At 38.3% G+C, this 20401-nt stretch overlaps 1 protein-coding gene across 6 annotated transcripts in view; it reads left to right on the top strand.

The window, feature by feature from the left end:
- ATP11A (ATPase phospholipid transporting 11A) overlaps nucleotides 1-20401 on the top strand; it is a 234538-nt gene that overhangs the window by 14316 nt on the left and 199821 nt on the right. The window contains exon 1 of one of the 6 annotated variants that reach the window (XM_020965226.2): nucleotides 7519-7621. The exons of the other annotated variants lie outside the window; for them this stretch is intronic. Within the exon in view, the coding sequence (XP_020820885.1) occupies nucleotides 7580-7621 (42 nt within the window). The 5' untranslated portion in view covers nucleotides 7519-7579. Of the gene's footprint in view, nucleotides 1-7518; nucleotides 7622-20401 lie in introns of those variants that run through there. 6 annotated transcript variants of the gene reach the window in all.

Consider the following 20401-nt stretch of genomic DNA (forward strand, 5'->3'; position numbering starts at 1 on the left):
CTAAGGAAGAGAAGAGGATGCTTTATTACTGCTCTTATGGGCTGTAATATGGAAAAAGGCGTTAGATAGATGTATTCTTCATGACATCATTAAGCAGAACTGTGACCAATGGGTAGAGTGTGTAGGGAAGTCATATTTTTGTCTTAATGTTAGACAGTTTTTCCTTATAGTTACAATTGTCCGTAAGTGAAATGGATATCCTTGTAATATCATGAGTTCCTTGTACCTATAGATGTTTAAACCAAGGTTGAATGACCTCTGGTCAGAGAGCTTGTAAAAGGAATTCATGCTTCGAGTATGGGTTGGCTAGATATCTTAGGAGAATCTTTGCCAGATTAGATTCAGGGTAAACAGATAGAGTACAACTGTAATTGGCCAGGTGTGAGATGATAACAGCCGGGACTTGAATTGGGGCAGTGGAAAAGTAAAGATGAATGGGACAGACATTGTAGAAGAAGAATTAATAGGATTTGAAGTTTGGATTGGACCTGGTGACAAGAAGTCAAAGATACATAAAAGATAAATGCTTCAGGTAGGGTGTGGGCTACAGGACTTTAGTCAGTCAATCAGAAACAAATGCCTACTGTGTGTCAGGCACTGGAGGTACTACAAAGAAAGTCAAGTCCCTGCTGTCAAGGAGCACACAGTCTAATATAAGTCCTTTAAAGTTTTAAGATTTGCTGAAGCAAGATTTTCCTAAGGCTTCAAGAAGAGCAGGATGAGAAGGGGTCCAGAAGGAAGGGTTTAAGGAAAGGATCTATGTGATTGTATGGGGAAAAAAAGATTTTCATTTTGGGTGGGAGAAGTGTGGATTCAGAGAACTAAATGTACAGCCACAAAAAAAGTAAGTGTCCATGTAAAAATGCTAGCATATATGCACAATAGGTGGTGTAAATTATACATTTCTTGTAATTTGGTAGGTTGTGGAGGGCTTTAAAAGCTACATGGACAATTTATATTTTATTTTAGAGGCAAGAGAAGGCCAGTAGAGTTGGTTGAAGAGGGAGTAACTTGATAAGATCTGCCCTTAAGGAATCTTACTTTGGTATCTGTGGGTAGGATGGAGGGGGTGGTGAGAGACCAATTAGGGAGACCAATCAGGAGACTGTTGCAGTAATCTAATTAAGAGGTGATGAGGGCCTGAGTTTAGGTGGTCGTTTTTTGAGTGGAGAGAAGGTGTTGAAATGCAAGAGCTGTTTTAAAGATAGAAATGGCAAGATTTAAGTAAACTAGTTGGATATATAGGTGAAGGGAAAGTGAAAAGTCTAGGATAATGCCACCATTATGGTGCTGGGAGTTGATTGTTATCTCCCTTGTCTCAGTTTCAAAGTTCTTCAGAGAGACCTTGATGGTGTGTTTGTATGGGTTCTTCTGGCCTCAATGTAAACACTTGCCCTGTGTGAGTTCTCCATAAATAGCCTTTTAGGCAAACACATTTGGCATTCAAACAACTTGGCCAGTCCATCAGAGTTGTGCCCTCTGCAGTAGAGTTTGAATGCTTGGCAGTTCAGCTCGAGAAGGGACCTGTGTGTCTGGTACTTTATCTTGCCAGATGATCTTAAGAATCTTTCTAAGACAGTTCATATGGAAGCAATTCAGTTTTCTGGCATGGCACTGGTATGCTGTCTAGGTTTCACAGGCATACACCAATGAGCATACAACATTCAGCACCAGGGCTCAGTAGACCTTCAGTTTTGCAGGCATCCTAATACTTCTTCTCCTCCCCAGTTTCCTTCAGAGCCTCCCAAACACTGAGCTAGCTCTGGCAGTGTGTATGCTATCCTCATCATCTATATGTACATCCCTGGACAGCATACTGCTAATATAAGTGAACTTATCCACAACATTCAGATTTCTCCATTTGCTGTAACTGATGGTTCCATGTATGGATGGTGTTATGCTGGCTGGTGGAGAACTTCTATTTTCTTGGTGTCGTTAGGCCAAAATTAGCATAAGCAGCAGAAAATCTATCTGTACTTTGTCTCAGCTTCAGAGGATACATTGATACACAATCATCTATGAACAAAAAGTCATGCACCAACTCTATCTCCACTTTAGTTTTGGCTTATGTCCTTTTCAAGTTAAATGATTTACCATCAGTGCAGCAGCTGACCTTGATGCCTATTTTATCCTTGTTGAAGGCATCTGACAACATCGATGAAAAGCACACAGACCTGCTTCACTCTTTTGGTAATTGGGAATAGTGTCCAAAAACCCGAGAGAGGAGATAGTATCCAAGAGGAGACGGTGATTGGCAGTAGCAAATACAGCAGATAGATCAAGAAGGATTGGGACCTGAGAAAAGGCCATTAGCTTTGGCAGTTAAGAAATCATTGGTAACTTTGGAGAAGGCAGTTTCAGTTGAGTTCTGACGTGAAAAGCCAGATTACAAAGGATTTAGGAGTGAGTGATGAGAGGAAGTGAAGTCGCAAAGCTTATGTCAGAGAAAGAGAGGAGTATAAGATATTAGTTTGAGGGGATGGTAAGGTCTAATGAGTTTTTTTTTTCTTTTTTTAAGACTAAGGAAACTTGGGCATGTTTGAAGGCAACAGGGAAGGAATAAGTAGGTGTAAAGGTTGAAAATTTGGGAGGGGATGACTGAGAATCCAATCAGTTACTCTCTGTTCTGATGTTCCTATGGACTTGTTAACTGTGTAGGGCTGTTTGCCTCTACAATGAATGATTCATGCTGATCTGTTTTGAAGTTTGTGGGTCTCCTGTTGTTTTCTTCCCTTTTCTAATTGGACATTACTAATCTCCTTTGGGTTTTACAAATCCGATAACCAAGTTTGCTAGACTTGCGTGCGTTAAGAGCCAGGAGGCCTGATGAGCTCCAGCGCCTGGCCTGTGTGACAGTTATTTCCGTTGCTCAGTGGGGGGAGGTCTGTCTTATGTACTTTTTGGTTCTTCATTGTGTCCTCAATAGGTGAGATTGCCGGATACCTAGTTTGAATTAGTCATTTGTTGCTTTGGTACTCTTAGTTCTTGAAAAGATCTTTGGTTTTATAGCCCTCTCTACGTCCCACTCACACTCCTTCCATCCTTCAGGGGATGCTAATGATGAGCTCCAGGGACCAGAACCATCATCACTTTGAGACCAGACTTGTGGTGAACCTCTCTTTCCACACTTAGCCTGGTGTGTGGATGAGAGACCCATGTGCTCGGCCACCACCAATAGTATCTTTTTATCCTGTTGACTCCTTTTGTTTCTGAGGTCCCATCATGTCCGGATCTACCCCATCCTTGTTCTACTCTTTCCCTCCTCTCCCAGGATACACATTGAAGCTTCCCTTGTAACAAACAACAGGTAAGCCGAACTAACCCACCCCCAGGGGTCAAGTCTCTTCTGGGAGGAGGAAAGTGTATTTTCATTCCCATTGTTGTAGTCTTTGGGCATATGGTTCTCCTGATTTGACCTGCTTTACTCTGCGTTAGTTCATACAAGTCTTGATTCCTCATGTTAGAGATAGAGCGCTAGAGCGGAGGTCATGAAGACCTGAGTTCACATTTAGGCTCTGACACATCCCCAGGTGAAGGACCTTGGAGAAATCACTTAACCTCTGTTTTGCTCAATTTCCTCATTTGTAACATAGAGAAGATGATAATAGCAACTATCTCTCAGGGTATTTGTGAGGATAAAATGAAATAATGTTTATAAAGCATTATAAAAGCCTTAAAGTGCTGTATAAATGTACTTTAATAATATTATTAGCATACTAATAATAATATTGGGGATCTAAATGGTCCAGTAATATGAAAATAGTAATATCATTAATATAGTAAACAATATTAGTGTATGTTCAGTCATGTCCAACTCTTTGTGACCCCATTTGGAATTTTCTTTGCAGAGATACTGGGGTAGTTTGCCATTTCCTTCTCCAGTTCATTTTACAGATGAGGAAACTGAGGCAAACAGGGTTAAGTGATTTGCCCAGGGTCATACAGCTAGTAAGTGTCTGAGGCCAGATTTGAGTTCAAGAAGATAAGTCTTCTGACTCCAGGTCTGGTACTCTATCCCCTCCGCCACCTAGTAATATATAATAACATTTGGCAGCTAGGTGGTACAACACTTAGCACAGTACCTGGCACACAGTAGGTGCTATATAAATGCTCACTATATTATTGTTATTATTATATGATTATTTTCAGTCATATCTTACAATGAAGTAGTATTGCATTAAATTCCCATAGAACAATTTTTTCAGCTATTCCCCAATTGTTGGGCTTCCCCTTTGTTTTTTTTGCTGCTTTGACTATTTTGGTGTAATATGAATGGGCTCTTTGTATTCTGTTTTTGACTTCTTTGAGATATAGGCCTGCTAGGCCTGCACTTGGAGCCTTTCCAGCCAGACAAGATTTGCCAGAGCTTACACTATGCTAGTTTAGCCTTTGAAAGCCCAATGTCATCTTGACCCATGATGAAATATGGGAGTAGGGTTTTGTGGAGGGAAGGTTCCTTTTATAAGAAACATTCAAGAACTAGTTGGAATATTGAGAGAAAGCAGATATGAAATTGAAGCGGGGGGGAGGTCATCCAGGAAAAAACATTTCCATCATTAAAAAGCATTTATGAAACCCTCTTTCCTGAAAGGAGGTGATTTTCATTCAGCATTAAATCTGAAATGCCAGGATCAGGGGTTGGTGTTGGGACTTAATGCTTGTATGACCTTGGACAAATGACTTCACCCCCTGTGGGCCTCAGAACCCTTACTTGTAAAGTGAATGGGTTGGGCCAAATGACCTCTGACCCCCATTCTAGCTGTAAATCTAGAACCTATGAAGGTATAGCAAACTCTTAAGATATACCTTGATTGTAGAGTCTGTATTTGATGAGATCAGTGGTTTGGTTTGTCCACATCAGAGTCTTTACTGTAAAGATGAGACAGGTATATATACCATTGATAAGTATTATAAAATTAGAAACCATTTGAGCCTTTTTAAAATCACTAGGTATAAGGAGTGCCTGTGTGGTTTAATTAGTGTTAAACATATTGTGTGTATGTGCTTTTTTTAGGCTGCCGGAAACAAGATATAGCATGACCTTTTCCTGTTTTTGTGTGATAATCCAAGAACAAAGAGCTAGGAGTTTTGACAGGGCAGATGTTTCCATGTATGTCACTGAATTGAACCATGTCAGTAGTGAGTGAACCAGTAGGGGAAAGGGGAAGGATGAAGGGAAGAGGGAAAGGAAAAAGCATTTATATAGTACCTACTAGGTGCCAGGCATTGTACTAAGAGTAAGTATTACCTCATTTGATCGTCACAACAACCCTGGGAGGCAGGTGCTATATACAGTAACTTGTCCAGAGTCACACAGGTAGTAAGTACTGAGACCAGAGTTGAAGTCAGGTCTTTTTGACTCCTTATTAGCTACTTTTTTAAAAAAAATTTTTTTAAATTTTTTTTAGGCAGTTGGGGTTAAGTGACTTGCCCAGGGTCACACAGCTAGCAAGCATCAATATGACACTTGTTGAGGCCGGATTTGAACTCAGGTCCTCCTGACTTCAGGGTCGGTGCTCTGTATTAGCCACTTTTTACCTTTGTGGAGATTGGATAATATGATTGATACATTATAGGAATTGAAGATTGACAAGACTATTACTGGATCATAAAGTGTTGTCAACTGATTCTGTATTGCTAGATAGCCTATGTCCTGATCCAATTCTTTTAATAAATTTTATTTGCTTCTTAAAAACTTATTGACTTCTTTGATTTGATTTATTATTTCTTATTCTTATTGACCCATCCCTACATTAAAGGAAATAGTATTCTCTTTGGAGTTATTTGCAAGTGATGTTACATGTGGCTGGAAATTTAACGAGCTCATGGAATTACGTGGATTTTATGGTTGTCTTAGCTGTCCTCACTGACATTTCCACTCATGCAGGTACACTGGGTGGATTAAAATCCTATTGCCCTTAATTGGGAGCTGTGGGGGGATAGTGGTAACAAGGAAGTTCTGTAAATAAATATGGTCCTTCTTGCCCATTCCCTTCTGACAAAGTGTGCCCAGCTGAAGTGATGTCATTAAGTTGGTATTCAACACAGCCAGTGGATCCTTGTGATGCAGGTTAGAAACTAAAAAGTCTGTGGTTTTACCAGGAACTACTGAAGTTACCTATGGGTCTGTTGAGTAAAATTCCTGTTGCCTCTTTTGTTAACTATGATGGGGAAGGGAGGCAGGATGGTATGGCAAGAGGCTTGGATTCAGAGTCAGAGGGCCTCAGTGTGAATGCTAGCTTTGTCATTTATTACTACCTTTGTGGCCCTGGGCAAGTCACTTCACCTCCATTTGCGTTTAAGCCAGTGAATCCGTATTCTCCGGGCTTCAGTTTCCTCATCTGCAAGATGAAGGAAGTGGATCAGATGCCCGCCGAGGTCCTTTGCAACTCGGACCTAGAATTCTGCTGGAATGGAATGATGATTCTAGAGAAAATCAGGAGGAAAATTCAAGTGTGTATGTGTGTGTGTGTGTCTGTATGTGTCTGTGAGTGTGGGGGTGGGTGGTGGTGGTGGTGGTATTTGTTTTCTTCATCCTTTTTTTTTGTAGATAAGGTTGCTTACCCTGTGGTTAGAGCTGATTAATACATTTCCTTTGCAGTTATCTGGATAAGCGTAGTGACTAAATAGAAAAGAAGTCCTTCTTTTTCCTATTGGTGCTGACTAATCTTCCTTCAGAGGAAAGAGGATTTCCTCTAACCTATTTAAAACAAGGGATTAGGGACAATGCCGATCTTCTAGTTTCTCACCTAGATTTTTCGAGAAAGTCTCAGAAGACCAAATAACCTAAATAAAACAGGATGATATCGATAAGATCAGATAATAATCAACCACTAATGTGCAGGCTACATTTTGGGGAAGGAGAGAATAAAAATGGTCAAACTTGGATGTGTTTATATGCAGATGAAATGCTGTGTCTGGGACCAAGATGTTCTGAATTTGTCAAGATATTTCCGTTAATTTCTCACTTTTAAAGGTTTATCTGAAATATTTTAGTTTTTGAATCAGATAAATACCTATAGTTAGTTCTTTGATACTTAGAAAAATTTATATCCCAAGAAAGAATCCCCATGTCATGTACCAAAATTACTATTTGTGTCCCTTTTTTTGCTTCATAACGTAGGGGTTATTATAATTATTTGTTGATATCAGTTTGGGAGAATGATATAATGTGATGTTATATAAAGAATGATGGATTTGAAGTGAGAGTGCCTGAATTCACATCCCTTTAATGTCCTTTACTATGTGTCGCTTAACCCTCCCGGGGCTTCAGTTTCATTATCTTTCAAAGGGAGGATTGGACAAGATGATGTCTAAGGTTTGTTTCAGCTCTGAACCTATGATTTGTTGATCTTGTGAACATATCTGGAATGCTGGAAAGCTCTTAGGAGAGGATGGAGTCTCTTCTTTATGATGGGGAAGCTAGATTCTCTTGTGACTTGATTTGACCTAATTCCTTCCATGTATAAAAAATGGTAATCAACATGTTTACAACCTTTAGGCTTGAAGGAAGTAACGTGAAGATCAGTGCGACCTTTATCAGTGCCCGAATATAATTTACAAGAATATTTGTTTGAACATGGAGAAAAACATCTGTTTTTGGAGATGGATACTCCGATTGGTATGTGACAATAATTGAAGATTGCCATGATTATTCCTGGGCCATAAAGTGTTGTCAGCTTTGATTCCATATTCCTAGGTGAGGCTGAATGGAAAAGTAGTTTAAATGAATCCTCTCAGAAGTTAACACCAATCATTGTTCATTCTGACACTTATGAAAAGGCTTAAAGAGAGCCACTATATCCTGGCAGCTGCTTATTTAAAGTAATGCTTAGTTACAGTGTCCTAAAGAACTCTGCTAGCTGTTGGATCTAGAGCTTATGGGAAGACTAATTAATTAGTGTTAGCCTGGAAGATAGCTATTAAATCCACAGACTGTGAAACTGTTGCATTTTTATGAAGTTACTCTCTACATATAGCCTTTACCTTATTCATCTATCTCTCAGAATATAAACATTAGCTTGGAGAACAACACAGAAGATGCTCACCCTTCTCGTCGTGTATAAAATGAGGGCGTTGGATAAGATGCCTTCTGAGGTTCCTTCCAATTCTACATCTTATATCCTATGATCTCCACAATTAGTAATGAGTCTTTTCCTGTGTGTTAAAATATAATCAATTTCATTTTTTGGTAGTATTATTTTTCACTAGCCATGACCAGAGTTTTACCCATTCTTTTCTTTAAGGAAGTATTCATTATGTAAAGGTGTGAGGCGTCTTTGTAGTCTGTGAGTCTTTGTCTTATCATTCCTTTTTTCTGACCCACAGCTTCTACTACCAGTCTCACCATCCTCACCTAGCTCCACATTTGCATTGAAGTCACCAAGTATCAAAGTATGTGTTGATTTAATTAGGACGGTCTTGGCTGAGCTCTTCATAGGTTTTTTCTACCTCTTCTTTTGCAGTTGATGGTGGTGTGTGAACTGAAATTCTGTTCACAGTGGCCTTTTTGCAAATTAGCACTGCAGTATAAGCTGGCCAAGTGTCTGCCTCTCCAAGGAGGATCATTCTTTAGCAGCAACTTCCTTCTTTCTTCTACTTTTGTTTCTATCAAGAATGTCAAAATTGATATGATTTAGCTTCTCTGGTATTGTGCTCATTTGTTAGTCATTGGAAAATTATTTCCCTTTTAGATTATTAACAACTAAGGTAAAGTTTATTAGGTGGTCTAAAAACTGTGTGCTTCTAAACATGTTTTGCCCCCTTGTCCACCACTGCCACTGTTCTTGCACAAGTATAAAGGGGCTACATAGAAGCAAGGGCCATTTTTTACTTTTCATCATTTCAGAAGTTGTCATGGCCAAAGAATTCATTGTCTGGCCAGCCAGGTGATGTACCTTTCTGTACTTAGGTGAGCTGAAGAAGAACAAGAGTATAAGAAGTCATGAGGGAAGTGAAGTGTATGCTAGGAAGAGAAGATAGATTGAACGTGCAGAAAAGGCAGGCGATGACAGGTGGACAGCCTGATTGCACCATTAGTATCCTCCCGAAGTTCAGCAAAAGTAAGAAAGGCTTCCAGCACAATCAATAGATGTTGCTGCTTCCCTCTCCTCCAACCCCATGGCAAATATGGGAGGACATTGATAAGAGTTGCATCGGTTCTCTTGGCATGGATTGATTTCAGTCTGCATTATTGAAGAGAACATTTTGGTTGGTGGGATCACAGATCATTTGGATCTTTGAGATTATGCTAGGCTAAAATTTTATGCATACAAATATTTGAACCCTTTAATTACTGGAATTTCCTTAGATCACTGATCTAAGTTATTTTTTTTAAACTTAGAATAAAAATACTGTTCCTCAAATTATTACAGTTTCTTAAGGTCAGTAACCTTCCTGAGACAGTCTCAGGAGCACCTGTATTTAATTTTAATTTTTTACAAAAAGTCTTTTTAAAAAAGCACATTGCATTATTAATGAAAGGAACTTTAATAGGGTCATGAGAAGGTTTATTTAAACCCAGGTACTAATTAAATTTTAATGAAGCATGTGCTAAGGTAGAAATTGTATTTCTATCACTAGTAGTGTCTCTACTATCAAAAAATATTAAACACCTTAATCCCAATATATTTGAGCTTTTTGTTTTGGCTAGTAAATGCCTACCTGAGAGTGATTAGTTTGATTACACTCTTGAAATAAAATTGGTATTTGACTGTGACCTAAGAAAATAATGATATTCTTTATTAGGACATAGAAGTTCATATCCAATATAGTGTGATTTTACATTAAAAGGATTATTTGATTGTGTGTTTTAACGTGGCATGAATATCTCTTATTTGTGTTTCTTAAAAAAATAATAAATTTTATGTTCAAAATTACAAGTAAAAATCCATTGAGACTATTAATTGAATTAGTTTCCCATTTTCAGTTAATTTTAAAATAATTGAAAATGATGTAATGAAAAATATTTATGAACAGTGGCATAAAGAGTTAAAAATCTTATTTGATATCTTTTTGCAAAATAATTTTATAGTAGTAATTTTCAGTTATTTTTACTTTTAAGAGCTTCAGTGTTCCTCTTGAGTAATAGTGATTTATCTTTGATTTGTTCACAATTTTTTTCTATAGGTTTTTAAAGGAAGATATGCTTTAAAAAGCTATTTAAGTACCTATTTAAATTTCTTTTAGTTAATAAAATGAGTGAATCTTAATTATAAAAGAGAAAATTGAAAAATTACCTCTTTGGTAAATAGTGTGGATAATAAATAGTCATAATTATAGTAATAAGTTGACCAGATGGCCTAATTTGGCAGGAAATCTCTTGTGTTGACAGTGGGGTGAGGAAGAAAGTAAACAAATGAGGACTGTGGTATTAATCTCAGTGTCCCTATAGATTTTATTAGGTGTTAAAGTGCATCGATTTTAGGGTTCGCATTTATTTTGTCTTCCACTTCATAAAAGCAAATTTTACAAACCTTTTTTCCTATGATAATGTGGATCACCCTCCCCATAACAGAATCATAGTTTTTCAGAGCTATAAGGAACCCTAGAGATCATGTACTCTAGAGCACAGCTCTGGAACTTGATGGCCTGTGTTTAGAGGTAAAATGAACTGGAATTCAAATTCAGGTCTTCTGACTGCCGTCTACTGACTCCCCCAAGTTACCTTGTGGAACATAGCTGGATGTGATGTTTGCTATACTTGATATACATGAGGGCCATGACCCTGCTAGGGCTTTGGGAATTCTAGAAGCATAGATTCAGAGCTGGAAGGGCCCTTGGAGATCTTCACTCTTGAGATCCCAGGAAGCTTAAGTGACTTGTGCAGGAGGTGGCAGGTGGAAGAGTAGAATGTATATCCTCAGACAGCACCATCCCACTCGGGGAACATGCATCACCCCAGCTGGAATTCCTCCAGTTTTTTATATTTACGCAATCTTCCTATCTCTTTCTGGGGTTGTGTTAGTAAAATAAATTCCTGCAGATAACCTTGCCATGATAGATACTGAGAATTGGTTAAAGTCAATGAAGTTCAAGTAAGGTATTAGACATGAATAAAAGGTGTGACCACATAGAAATGAAATTTGTGCTGTAAACTACAAATAAAAATCAGTTTCATTACTCTGTAACCATTATCTCACACTCACAAATCTGCTATAATTTGACAGACATACCATGTGGCATTTGTGCCTGTTAATGGACACTATTACATAACTGCTGGTTCATGTAGGTATTAAAAAAAATAACAACAAAAGCCAATAACAGCACTTAAAACTGGCATTGACAGTTTAGAAAGGAAAATAAACTAAGTAGAAAGAATATTAAATTACATTTATATGTGTGCCCCACACTGGAGGACCCCATTTGTCTGTACAGGAGCATCAAGCTTTAATTATGACACTTTGTGCAATTAAGAGGGAGAGGTGATGGAGGGATTTGAAAGGGAAGTACTGATATCATTTTGAGAAAAGTCACCATGAGGCCATGTCCCTGGAAAAAGTCCCCATAGTCACTTGGGATCTGTGACTTCATGGTTTTTGTTATTTAAACCTTAAGTGTTTATTATCTTCTCTCACGCAGCATCACTAGTTTTACCCCTTTAGGTCTAGGCTCATATACAAACTCCTCTGTCATTTAAAGCATTTACAACCTGACTTCAGCTTAGCTTTCTATTTCTACACATCTTCAGTATGGAGGGTGGGCCAGCAGATAGAAACAGTTAAAAAGGGTAATATTCTCAGCCAAAAAATAGATTCTTTATGTTATTTAACAGATGCTGAATATAATACTATTGATAGATTTTTTAAAAATTTTAACTTTTTTAAAGGCTACTGAGTTCAGCAATTAAGAATATATTGAGTGCTTCTATTTGCCTAGCATTGTACTAGGCTCTGTGGAGACCCCTCTGAGCCATTCTTTAATTGCTAGACTGATATTTCTCAAAGCACAGCTCTGACTCTCTCATTCTCTTGCTCAAACAGCTTTTCTAGAAGAAGATAGAAACGTCTTGGCCATTTAAAGCACATCATCACAACCTGGCCTGAGCCTACCTGTTCAGGATTCATCACGCTTTGCTCCCCCTGCACTTTGCTCTCTGTGCGGTCTGGCTGTGATGGCTGGTTGGCTGTTGCTCACAGGCTACATTCCATCCATTTTAATGGTACCTTTGCCCAGCCTAGAGATTTCCTGTAGCAGGTAGGACTTGACCTTTGCAGGACAGGCAGGGAACTGCATGAGCACAGATTTTGAGTGACAGTGAGAATAGTTTAGGGAATAGTGGAGAGACTGGTCTGATAACAGTTGGGCTTGAGTAGGTCGTTAGAACCCCTCTAGGCTTCACTGGGCAACAGTATGATGAAGAATTCATCCAATCTGTTGTCTTCATGGTCTAGTGGGACAAGATGGCCTCTGAAATGCTTTCTGGCTCTGTCGCTATGATCTTATGATTCCATGAAGGGAGATAAGAATGATACAGTGAAAAGACCATGGGGTTTGGAGTCCGAGGATCTGGGTTCAAATCCTTGAGCCACCACTTACTTACCTGTGTGGCCTCAGGTTATAGTTAACCTTAAAGGTTAAGTCACCTAACCTTTCTTGGCCTTTGTTCCTCATTTGGAGTTGGACTCCTTGAGTTTTAAGGGCTTGTCCAGCTCTAAAGCTGTGATCCAGATGGGGGGGTTAAACTAGGAGGAATCTCAGAGGTCCCTTCTAGAGCTGAGTATCTATGATTCTGTGAATGGAGTCCTTGCGATAGAGAGAGAAGTCTAGGTAAGTGAGATTAATCCAGATTGTAGAGGGCTTAAAAGTGAGTCCTTGATTAGGTACTTGATCCTTTCTTGAAGCAGCAGAAAGCCATTGTAGACTCTCAAGGAGGGGAGTGACATGATTAAAAGCAGTACAGGAGAAGATGAGTGATTCAGGATGAACTGGAGGTAGGAGAGATTGGAGGTTTGGAGGCCAACTAGAAGGTCATTGAGGAATGAATCTTCACTTAGTTTAGAACTCAATAATTTTCTGTATTAAAAGCTAAAGGAAGCAATTTTCTTTTAATGAAGATTTGAGGGTATCAGAGAGAAGATGCCGCAATAATTGACTTTGCTGCTTAGCATATTAGAAGGTCAAGAGCAAAGACAAGAGTAGATCAGACTTTAAGCTCAGCTTTTCACACTGATATTGGTTATAAAACGCTGCTGGTACCTTATTATGGTTTTTTATTTCTAAGATTAAAGCATTTGTACTTAGTGGGTGGTTCTTTGTTTGCTTTTTACTCTTTTATAATTCAGGAATCTTGTCGGTCTGACTTTCAGAAGTCCAAAGAAATTATTTGTTGTTTAGTTTTCTAGAGTTTTATATGTCTGAAGTGGAGAGATAACTTGATCATGAAGTAAAATCAACTTCTGGTTGATATAAAGCAGATTGAAAACAAGGCTTGAGTTTCTTCTATCTCATCTCCTCTCCTCCTCCATACCGTAATCTGACAGAAACTCTAAAGATAATTCACTTTCTGGAGAATACAGATAACTAAAGGGTGGCTGGAAGTAAAGCCTTAATTAACATTCAGCTTAATCTAGGATTTGTCATTGTTGGTTTCATTACTGTAGGATTTATCTTTTTTCTATTGAACGCAATACTGAAGTAGGAATCACAGTATCTGGTTCCTAGTAATACTGGTCCAGTGTATGATGTGCTGGACTTATAGTGATTCAAAAGAAATCAAGTGCTTTTAAAAAAAATACCCACAGCTCATTAACTCTTCCTTCCTCCCTATTTCTACAAAAAATGTAGTGAGTTTGAAATTTATGTCACTACTCCTGTTCCTTCTTGGACTTACCTATTTAAACTAGAGGTTTAGCAAGAGCCACTAATCCATAATAAAGAATATGATAGTGGGCTCACAATAATAATAAACATTGTCATCTTATGGTGCCTTGTATTTGTAAGGTGCTTTTGTATTCATTATCTACTCTGATTTTTAGAAAAATTCTGCAAGTGCCAATCTAAACTTAATTGATTTGGAAACTGAAGCTTAGAGAGATTAAACGATTTGTCTAGGATTATAAAGATAGGGTAAAGCCAGGGTTTGGACTGTTGTCTCTTTCCTCCTCCCATCCTCTCCCTTCTCCCTTCCCCTCTCCCCCTCTCTCCCTCTCTCCCTCTTTCCCTCCCTCCCTTCCTTCTTCTTCCCCATCCTCCTCCCCAGAAAAAAGGAAAATTCTTAAGGGCCTGAACGGTTTGATTTTTTTTTCTTTGTATTTCTGGTAAAGAATGGCAAATATTAGGCACTTCATAATGTATTTTGATCAAGTCCACACTGTTAATTCAAAATTTGATAATTTTCTTAGAAAATAAAAAAAATTCACCCACCTGCTTTAAAATTAATAATAAGAGGTAGGCATGGTGGTGGCCTTTTTCTTTTTCTTTTCTTTCTTTCTTTTTAAATTTTTTTTGTAATCTTGGTTACTGAGAGCCTGAGGCTGGCCTGCCTTTTGAGCACAGGGGTTTTGAGCCGCACTGGGCTGTGCCAGTCGGTTGTCCTTGTTAAGTTCAGTCTGGTGAGGCAGTCCTTGGAGAGTGGGGGGTGTACCAGGTTATTTAAGAAAGGGTCATTTAAGGAGGCCCTGGTGGGAATTAAAGCGCCTGGTCAATTAATGGTGGGATTGGGACTCTTTAAGTTTCTCTTGCACTTTTAGCCTGGGAGAGATAGGGAAACCTAGTCTTAAAAAATTGATAACAAGGAATATTAAGATTTTAGTTTGTCGTATGTATGACAAATTAATCTGTTAACTTTGAGGGCATCAGTCAAGAAACATTTATTTTGTACATTATGAAACCATTCATTTTTAACTAGTTCGTCTGACTGTACTCTTCATACTCATTACACCTTTTGGGAGGAGTTTATTTTCCTAATACTTATTATTTTCCTAATAATTATTTCCTTAATATTTTCCTAATAAGAAAGGGGAGACTTAGTGCCCTTATGATCCTATATATTTAGCCATTAACTGGAGCAAGAGAGAAGGCCTACTGCAGTTGAATTTCTTAATCTGGAATATGAGGGTGGATGTTGGGAGGAGGAAAAAGAGGGGGAAAAAAAAATACAAAACCATTATATAACAATATACTTTTGTTCTACTTTGTTACTGGTAAAAGGGAGGTATATATACACTATGGGGAGAAACAATCGGGGTAGGAGGGGGAAACAGCCATTGAGGAGGGCCTCTGAATCTGACGTGTGCAGAGATTTCAAGGGGAGTAAGTCTGAATTTGTTATTGCTGTTGTTTTTATACTTTGATGACTGTATTTCAGTATACTTGGTTTCCTTTGTAATCTTATGCATTTTATTTTATCCATTTGAAAGCATTATTCTGAGAAGGGGGTCCATAGGCTTCTCCAGACTGACCATGACACCAAAAACACCTTTGCTATAGGGGAAAAAGAAGGTGAGTCTTAGTTGGTTCTGAGGTGAATATTTTAGTCGAATAACCTGCTTGTATCACTCCTTGCTGCTTCTCATATGTTGTCGTGGGTTAACAAGGGGCCTTTTATGAATCTGATTATCCTTAGTTCACAGTCCCTTTGTTCTTAAATTTCAAGTCTGAGTGGGAAGGTTCCATCATAATATCCTCCTTGGTGGAGGAGGTGGTAATGGTGGTGGAATTATTCTGGGGCTTGCAGCTCTGTGAATATGGTAGTATCATCTAGTGGGCTGGATGAAATCAAACTAAAGATTTGTAATATTCTGATAAGGTAGTGTTTGAAGTTCTTTACTGTTGTTATATATTTTAAAATTTTCTTCCTGAACTGTTGCTAACCTTATATTAATGTAATTGTTGAATTATATGTGTGCATAAAATAAAGTTTATTATATGTGTGTTTTTAAAAGAAGCAACAGAAACCAAACAGAAAAATAGATCTGCCCTATGGGCCAGAGGTTGCCCCACACCTCCTTTAAGGCCTTATAAAAGACATTTATTATTTTAAAAATTAAATTAATTTTAATTTTTCAAAGGAAGATCTGCCTTTTTTCCCCCTTCCCTCCTCCCAGTTGTAAAGCAAGAAAAAAAAACCCTGTTACAAACATATATAGTCAAGCCAAACAAATTCTCGCATTGGCCATATATGTCTAAAAAAATGAAAGACTTATTCTTGAACTTTACCTTGAAATCTTTGAACACTCACAAAGAAGTATGGAACTGTATGGAACCATACGGAACATATGCGTAAGAAAGCCCGTCTCACTCGATTGTTAATGTCAAAGGTATACACTGTTCATATTATCAGCACAAAAATGCTATATATACAGGATGTCCCAAAAGTCTTAGTGTAGTTGTAAGTGAAGACTTTTGGGACAGCCTGTGTATATGCATTTGTCACTTTCTGAAGTTGGTGCTTGTTATGGTTGTAGTCACAGATTTTACTGAAACTGCAAATGATTGTTGCTGAAACCATTAGAGAAATTTTATTTATGTTTTAAAATGGAAGGTAAATAAGGTAGAGAATTTTTGTTACAACAAATGTATGTTTATGTAGGTTCATAATAAAACCCACATAATTTATAACAAAAAATTCCATGTTCTACACAAAATGCTTACATATATTACTTCATTTGAGCCGGTGTTTATATAAGCTCATTATGTCCAAATTATAACCTCAGGCAGGTTTAATAATCTCACAAAATTAGTATTAATTTTAAACACTTGTTTTCATTTGACTTCAATAAAAGGTAGTATATTTTGCGTTATTTTATACCTTTCATAGTCTTTATTGAGATAAGAAAGAACTGACAATGTTAAAAACAATACATTGAAGAGTGAGGAAATAATAAACGTGTAGTATTTTTAAAGGGGTGATTAGTGGGTTCTTAATTATTGTTTAATTCTGAGGGAGACTAGATGTTTGAGGCAGAATAGAAACTCCAGTTGTTACTTGATTTGAGAGAGGATCACATTTAGGCTATTTGATCCCTTTAATGATAGGTAGCTTTTTAGAATGATTAGGTGAAACTCAATATGAGCTTTTTTGAGTACACCTGAAGAAAAGAGCCAGAAACATTGACCAAAAACTGGAACACAAGAAAGCTACATACAGAAAACAAAAAGTTGCCCTCACATTTTAACTAGTTTGTCTTTGGGACAATTGGTTCTTTAAAAAAAAAATCCTTCCTCTGTGGGGGATAGATTTGTTTCTTTATGGGAAATAGGTTGTATTAAGATTTCATCTTGGAAGTTACCAAAATAAAGTTTTGTAGTTCTCAGTTTCTTATTCTGCCAAAGGAATCGTTCCCCTCCCCCTCCTGTAAGTAAGTTTTCCCTCCCCACACCAGGACTAATAATCCCTTTTTAACAACCATTTAGTGTTCTCTTTGCTTCTTTTTTCACTTGTTTCTGATTCTTTAGGGGACTTGGCTTGAGCTCTCAAGACTCTTATCAAGAAGATTTGAGTCCTAATTTGTTAGGTTTAGTGCAAGCCCAGGAACCTAAAATAAAGGTATAATCATAAAGTAGGATTCATTAGTAGAGGCTTCCTGAAGGAAGTGAGTTTCCTGTCAGGTTTAAAAGAGTTGTATGAATAGGGTGGGGCACAGGTGTGAAAAATTTTTAATTCCATTTTAAACATCCAACCTCCCTCTAGGCATGAAGTTAATGACTAACATAGAATCTGAGGAAGCATTGGCCATTAATGCATGCTTTCTGTGACCTCTCTCTTTTACTGGTACCCTTCCAGATTTACACAAAACAGGTGTCTTTAACTTTGGCTAAACAAAATGGTGGGGGAAGAGGGAAATAAGGATTGTATTAAAACCATTTACTTGCCATGAAGAACCAAAAATCTCTTATCTGCCCAAAACAAATCAACTGACTAGTTGCTGAGTAGACTTGATGATAATTTCAAGCTAAAAAGGGTAGAGGAAGCACCTGAGGAAACTGATATTCTGGGACCTGATTCTCACCAAAGAGGAAGACTAGTGTTGAAGTAGAAATGATGAGAAGCTTGGGGAGAACTGACCACTCCATCTTTGTGATAGAGGAAGATAGGAAATCTGGTTGTAATCTGTTGGGCACCTTACATTTTGGGAGAGGGATTTCCTAGGGTTGGTAGGAGTAGTTGGATATAGTGCTAGACTTAGGAGTCAGGAAGACCTGAACTCAAATTCTCCCCCAGACCCCAACTGGCTGTGGCATCCAGGGAAAGCCACTGAATCTCTCCTAGGTTCAGTTTCCAAATCTGCAAAATGAGGACAGTGAAGCAGCTATTGTAACTCTTAAAGTGATAAATACTATCTGCTATTGTTATTTCAAGAGTTTCAGAGCACCTCATGACTTAACAGAATAAGCTGACACTGATAGTTAATTCTAAAGCCAGAAAAGTGCTTTTTTCTTTTACCTATGTTGGGAGGCAAGAGGAAACGCAACAGTATAACGCCTGACTTTCCTCAATAAATAACTTTTCAGTAGTGCTTGAAGGTTTTGTAAAGCACTCATGTACATTCGTTCATTTGTGCTTCATAGCCCTTCTGTGACCTGGGTTGATATAGACCCCTCATTTCATTGGTGTGGAAACTTCTTCCAGTGATACAGCTGACCTCTCCTCTAAGAATTAGAGTTTTGGGGAGTTGACTGGGCTGTGATCAGTAAAATGACTTTTACTTAGTCATTCTGTAATATGGTGTCAGAGATGGCATTTAAACCCACATCTCTGGAGTCCAAGTCTACTGCTTTTTTCACTGTTCAGTTCTGCTTTAATGAAGTCATCAAACCCAAATGCTTTGTGACTCAGGTTGAACTGTCACTGTCAGTGATCTCTGAGAGATAATGGAGGAGAGGTTCCAAGTTACTTGAGAAGGGAGAGGGTTGTCCTGATTTTCTAAAAGAGAAGTGGGTTATGTTCTGCCAACTGTAAGATTCTAAGTTTGACTTCAATCACTGGAAGAATTTCTAGAAGATTTTTCATATTTTTACATTCCATAGGTTTTAATTACTTTATTATGGTGAAGAGGTAATTGTCATTAATCTACTAGATATATCACAAAGCATTTGCTGAATTTGCTAGGTTTTAAATAGGTTAAAGTTGTGAGAATTTAATAAACACAAAAACAAGAGATTGACATTCAAAGTGAATGGAACCTTGTCTGTACCCCTTAATTTCATAATATAAATAAATGTCTGAAAGTTCATTTGAGAAATCCTTGTTTTATTTTCATGTGCCCAAATTTACAGCTGGCTTGATCTTTCATCTACAAGCTAAGGTAAAGCTTTAATGAGGCTTATGAACAGGGAAAGGACCCAAACTTTTCAGAGTTTAGCTTTTTGGGGGGTCAGCTTTATTGATGTCGTATTTTGTGACCCCTATCACAGTCATTCCTTATACGGCTCTGGTCATCAGTCGGGTCTGTTACAATTTCACCTGCAGTCCAGTAATTTTTAATAAATGCTTGCTACATCCTGAGTGACTGGGAAGGAGGCAGCATGCGCATGCCTAAGCAGCAGTGAATCTGAGAAGTCAAACACCTCCAGAGACATCACCCGGAGACCTGGCTGGCACTGTGCGGGAGTACTGCTGAATGAAGGGTCGGTGTGTGCCCATTAAGAAAGGGAAAGAGTGATCACTGAAAGCTGATAAAGCTTCGTCAAGAACAGCTCATGCCAGTTGAAGCTCACTGCCTTTTTGGCCAGAGTGATAGCTTGGTGCGGTGGGTACCGTAGGCTTACATGGCCAGAGGCAGAGAGTCACGCAGTTTGTGGTAGAACCAGGCCTCTTGACTCTCAGACCATTGCTATGAGAGGGAAGAGCTGAGGGCCTTATACGTAAGAATGGAGCAAATACAGTTGGAAAAGCACTGGGTAATTTCTTAAGGCTCAGATAAGTTATAACTTGTTGTTGAAAAAACATATGAGGAAACAGTGGCATGGATGAAGTTATCTTGTAGCTATGGGATGTGTGTCCCTCAGATAATGGACTTTTCAGACTTATGTAGGAGGAAAGCTTTAGAGAGAATCACAGAATCTTATTATCAGTGGAACTTTGGGAACTGTCTTTATCAGCCTATCCATGAATGAATATCTTTCTACAGCATCTCTGACAAGTAGTTTCTAGCCTCCTCTTAAAAACAATCAGTGAAAGGGTACTCAGTGACTCTCAAGGCAATACATTTTACATGGGGACGGTTTAATTGCTAGTGATGGCTGCTGACTGATCAGGGTGGTGGTTGCTGAAGGTTGGGGTGGCTATGGAAATTTCTTGAAATAAGACAACAATGAAGTTTGCTGCATTGATTGATTCTTCCTTTTGCTTGGACACTTAGTGGCCATTGTAGGGTTATTAACTGGCCTAATTTCAATCTTGTTTTATCTCAGGGAATAGGGAAGACAAGAAGGGCCAGTCAGTGAAGCAGTCAGAACA

The sequence above is a fragment of the Phascolarctos cinereus genome, unplaced genomic scaffold (assembly GCF_003287225.1).
Source record: "Phascolarctos cinereus isolate Bilbo 61053 unplaced genomic scaffold, phaCin_HiC Scaffold_7;HRSCAF=346, whole genome shotgun sequence".
Classification (NCBI taxonomy): Eukaryota; Metazoa; Chordata; class Mammalia; order Diprotodontia; family Phascolarctidae; genus Phascolarctos; species Phascolarctos cinereus.